Raw genomic sequence first — 4,674 nt, 5'->3', positions numbered from 1 at the left:
GTTGTGGAGCACGTGATGGGCCTGCAGCGCCCGCAGCTGCTGACTGCAGACGGCCTGGCTGTGGCACCCCAGTCCGGGCACGTGGTGCGTGATGAGGAAGTCCACGGGCGTGGGCAGCCGGACGCTGCAGCCCGCAGCTCCTGCCCCCCACTCCTTGCGAGAGACCACGGCGGGGACGTCTGTGGGGACAGCCACGGCAGGGGGACGTCACTCGGCACGCCTGCACCCCCGGGCTGCCCGCATCCCCTCCACCCAGCCCCAGCCCCGGGGCTGCACCTGCGTGAGAAGACTAGGTGCCCAGGCTGTCCCCCCACGACAGACAGGCGCCGGCCGCAGCTCCCCCCTGCTCTGCCTTCTTGTCACTGAGTCCCATCCTGAGCTCCCCGAGGGGGCGCTTCTCCTCCTCAGCCTGGGGCCCCCTCAGGCAGGGCCCACTGAGCACAGTCTCCGACCTCCCCCCCCACCGCCAGGGGCCTCCAGGGCAGCGGCGGCCGCTCCTTTCCTGGTTTCTGTCCCTCCGGCCACCAGCTCACCCCCAGGGCAATGGCCGTCTGTGCAGGCGCTTTGCAGGTGACCCTCTCTGCATCTCAGCCCCACCTGTGCCCACGTCACAGACACGTGGTCGTGTGACAAACCCCAGCGGTCCCCACACCCCCTCACCATGCAGACCCAGCCTGCCTCACCGGTGAGCGGGGAGCCGCTGCCAGCTGGGGACGGGAGCCTCTCCGACACGCGTTTGGATGGCGTTTTACGCCAGAAGTCACCTGCGAAGGAACATCCCGTTCTGCCTCGGTCTCAGAGAGCCAGCACCGGCCACCCGCACCCAGGCCGGGACCCTGCCCGCCCCCTCTGCCTCCCCAGGCCCCCAGCCCCTCACCACGGGCTCGAACCCCAGTCAGGGGTTCGATGCCGGTTGCCATGGAAACGATACACCTGCAATGGCTGCTCCATTGCCCAGATGCTAAATGTTCCTTGTGTACGGACCCCTTTCATCTCAGGCAAATTTAGGAGACCGCAACCTTATCTCCGTTTTCAGGTGGGAAAACTAAGGTTTAAAGAGCCAAATAAGTCGCTTAAAACCACCGCTGGAGGCAAGGCAAGGACTTGAGGGCCAGGCCGCAGACTCTGGGCTCCGGGCTCCAAACGCGAAGCTGTTCCCTCTCCCTCTGGGACAGCCCGCAGTTCAAGAAGAACCGGTGTGAGACCAGACAACCCGTCCCAGTCCCTGTCTCTGGTCCGAAGAAAGAAAACTCACCCCAGGCCCCAACACCCAGAGCGGACAAGGCGAGAAGCCACAGCAGCATCGTCGGCTGGGCCCGGGACACGGACGGGGGAGCGTCAACCGCGGCCCTGGGAAAGACGCTGACCGTTAAACCAACTGTGCTCGCTCCTCAGACGGGGCGACCACCCCGCCACACGGCGCCCTGGCTGCCCCCCGCCCAACCGTGGGCCTCCTGAGAGCCAGCACCTGGCCAGGCCGCTCAGGGTCTCCACACAGGTCAGCTGCTCGCAAGATGGGTAACCGCTCCCGTCCCATTGCCCCGGGCAAGTGCATTTCACTGAGTGCCTACTATGCGCAGGGCCTGAGTGGACACGCGTACGTGGATGTCACTTAACCCTCACACTAACCTGCAGTATGGGGTCACTGACCCCTATCCTCATAGAAGGGAGCCATAGCATCCAGAAACACTAGACCCAGGAAATGCAAACACACTGATGGATCTCCCGCGGAACAGTCCTTCCCGGTGGGGGGGAGGGAGGGAGGAGGAGGGGCCGGTCCTGGGTCCAGACCCTTCTAAGGGAGAGGCTTCCCAGGGAGGAACATCCACACTCACACAGTCACACTCAGAAATACCTGGGGCCCATGCAGCTCAGGGTGCGGGTGGCTCCGCCCTCACCAGCTGGCAGCTCCCACCTTCCAGACGTGCGTGGCCCCTCCGTCCTCCTCCACAGCCACTGCCTCCTGGGCCCGCACGTCCCAGTCCCTGCTCCGGAGGCCACCCCCTCCCGCGGTGGGCCTCAGGCTCAGGCTCCACTCCCAGGAGAAGAGAGAAGCTGGCCCCTCGCCAAAGCGGGGAGGAGGAGGGCAGAGTTCCGAGGCTCGGTCTCCGCTGTGTCCACACCGCCAAGAGGCGCTCGGTGAAACCAGACCCTGGCAGAGAGCGGAACCGCCCTGTGAATAAGCCCGGGCACCTCCTTGCCGGGAAAGGGCACGATTGCCTAAGCTCCCCGAGCACCCGCCTATCCCCCGCCAACTCGGGGGTGCCCGTGAAACCGGGCATCGCATCTGACACCTGAGAACTTCCTCTCCTGGAGCCAGACCCACTCCAGGGATGTGGAGGCTGCGGGTGGAGGTCCCTCAGCCCCACCCTGCCCCGCTGCTCACCCCGCTGCTCACCCCGTCCAGGGTCACCAGCAGGGGCAGGAGGCAGGCAGAGAGACAGGTGCGTTCCAGAAGGCACCTGCTATGCCTAGTTCTGACCTTGTCGCCTACATGTCCATCGTCCTCCCTCTCGCCACGCCCCTACCCTTGGCATCAGCTGTCACCCACCCAGGAAACCCCTCGCCCCTCGCAACTCAAGGCCACGTCACAGTCACCAGCTCACCGGTCCCACGGTCTGCAGCCTCATCTCCGGGAGCCCCTGAATCTTCACAGGGGAAACTGCATGTGACGTTCTCCACGAGCATGACAGGACCCACGCCCACTCGGGGATTTGCGGGACCCCACCTTCCAGCAGGCAGGGGCCCTGAGACTGCAGAACGGACCCCTCGGAGGAAACACTCCAACCCAGAAATTTGCCCTGGTGGAGCTGCATTCTCAGCCTCAGGCCTGGGGACCCCAGAAAAGCCCCTGGGAAGGGTCCTTTGCACGCACACCGGTCCCCACCCCCTCCCCCCAGGGCATGCCCCCAGGCCCAGGGCTGGGAAGAAGGGCTTGGGGACCCCTGCAGAGGAGACTTGGGACAGGGGTGCGCCTGGGGACAGGCCCGGAGGCAGAGGTGACGGAGTCGAGGGGCGGGCCTGGGCCGCCGCTGTGGGGACCCTATAGGTTTTCGACGTTGGTGACAGGCTGTCTCCCTGTGCCACCACTGTCTCCTGGCCCTGACCACAGGAAAACTCTCCCAATGAGAAGGCCTCAAGTTAGGGTGGTGAGACCCAGTTCCCCTCTGCAGAGGGCACGGAGAACAGGAAGCCCCAGGAGAGGCCTGGGGGGGCCACCTGAAGGAGGCGGGGAAGCAGGCAGCGACGACACTTCCTGGGGGCCAGCAGGCCGAGGGGCTCCCTCAGGCAAATGCATGGGGAGGAAGAGAGGGGTGTGGTTCTGTGAACTCTGGACTGAAACCCTAACAGGACCTGCTCAGTTCACAGTGACCCGGAGCTGGTCACGCTCCCCAGCCCCCTTCACCTCTCAACCAGAGCGGCTCCCTGCCCAGTGCCCCCCTCTCTCTCATGGCGGGGCCTGAGGCTCCCGTCAGCCTGGCTCCCTCCAGCGGTCCCGGGAGTAGTGGAGACTAGTCAGGCCTCGTGGCCCCCACTCCGCGTAGAACTAACTCATCTCGAGTCGTGATGATGTCATCACCGTCCCCACGGCAGCGGCTCCCAAGTCCGTCACTGCCCCGGTGCCTGGCGCCTGGACCACGCTTCTAAAAGGGGCGGGAAGAAGGAAGGAGAAAGAGAAGCAGGCACCGGGGTCCCCAAGATCCTCGGGGGCTCCATGAGGTCACCGCTGCTTCCAGAATCACACATCACTTACGCTGACGGAGAGACGACAGGATGTCGAGCTGCCGGCGCCTTGGCCAGAAGCGAGAGGTGGCCGGGACCCCGCGGGCAGTCAGCGCGTCCACCCCGCGGGCTCTTTCCCGCCAGGGGGTTCTCGATGCCGCGGTGGAAACCACTCACTTGATCACACGCCGACCCGTACTTGCACTTCAAGGAAAACAACCAGCGAGGTTTGCTAGCATTGTGAAAATGGAGCTTTCGAGCAAAACTTAGAATTTGGGACTACTGTGACAGGCTCCCAATAGTTAAAGACTTTTCCGACGAGATCGATGGTGATGTTAACAAAGGTTACATGCGATAATGAAATGCATCAGCATTTGGGAGGTGTGGATAACCTAGTGAGTCGACATTTTCCAAGTGGCCCGTGTGCGAAGGGGCGAAGTCGTGCCCGGGTGACATCGAAGGCCCTGGAAGACCAGCGGGTTCCAGGGCGCAAAGGAGTCGTCCATCCTCGGTTCAGATTCTGCGCTGCAACTGGCCCTGAAGAAATCTCCGCTTGTTGACTTTTGGAGAATCGTCAAAGAGCAATAGCCACAATGATTTTTAAAGACGATTAACATACGCTCCCCTCTTCCATCTACTTATCTGTGCGAGGTCGGATCGTCTGCAGATCTCCAATCAAAAAAAAAAAAAATACTTACATATAACGCATTAAATGGAGATGTGGATATGAGAATCCAGTGATTTTTTTTTTTTGCTTTTTATGTGCTCGGTACGTTTTTTAGCATTTTATTTTATTTTGGTATTAGTTTTGAGTAGACGGTACATTGGTTAGACACTTATATAGTTTATGAAACGATCCCCCGATTACTCTACTTTCCCTCTGGCTCTGTTCCAGTGATTTCGGATTTTAAGCCCTAGAGGTGTGCAACACTGTTTTATTTCTATCACTCT

General features: G+C 61.7%; 1 protein-coding gene across 1 annotated transcript in view; it reads right to left on the bottom strand.

The window, feature by feature from the left end:
- Nucleotides 1-2,140, bottom strand: part of PGLYRP4 (peptidoglycan recognition protein 4) — a 9,048-nt gene extending 6,908 nt beyond the window's left edge. The window contains exons 1-4 of the mRNA XM_015598305.2: nt 1,856-2,140; nt 1,256-1,350; nt 684-764; nt 1-179 (exon numbers count right to left, since the gene is read on the bottom strand). Coding sequence (XP_015453791.2) covers nt 1-179; nt 684-764; nt 1,256-1,350; nt 1,856-1,866 — 366 coding nt within the window. The 5' untranslated portion in view covers nt 1,867-2,140. The remainder of the gene's footprint in view (nt 180-683; nt 765-1,255; nt 1,351-1,855) is intronic.
- Nucleotides 2,141-4,674: the final 2,534 nt, after the last annotated feature.

This window comes from Pteropus alecto, unplaced genomic scaffold (genome assembly GCF_000325575.1).
Source record: "Pteropus alecto unplaced genomic scaffold, ASM32557v1 scaffold49, whole genome shotgun sequence".
Classification (NCBI taxonomy): Eukaryota; Metazoa; Chordata; class Mammalia; order Chiroptera; family Pteropodidae; genus Pteropus; species Pteropus alecto.
This window is presented reverse-complemented; position numbering and strand designations above follow the sequence as displayed.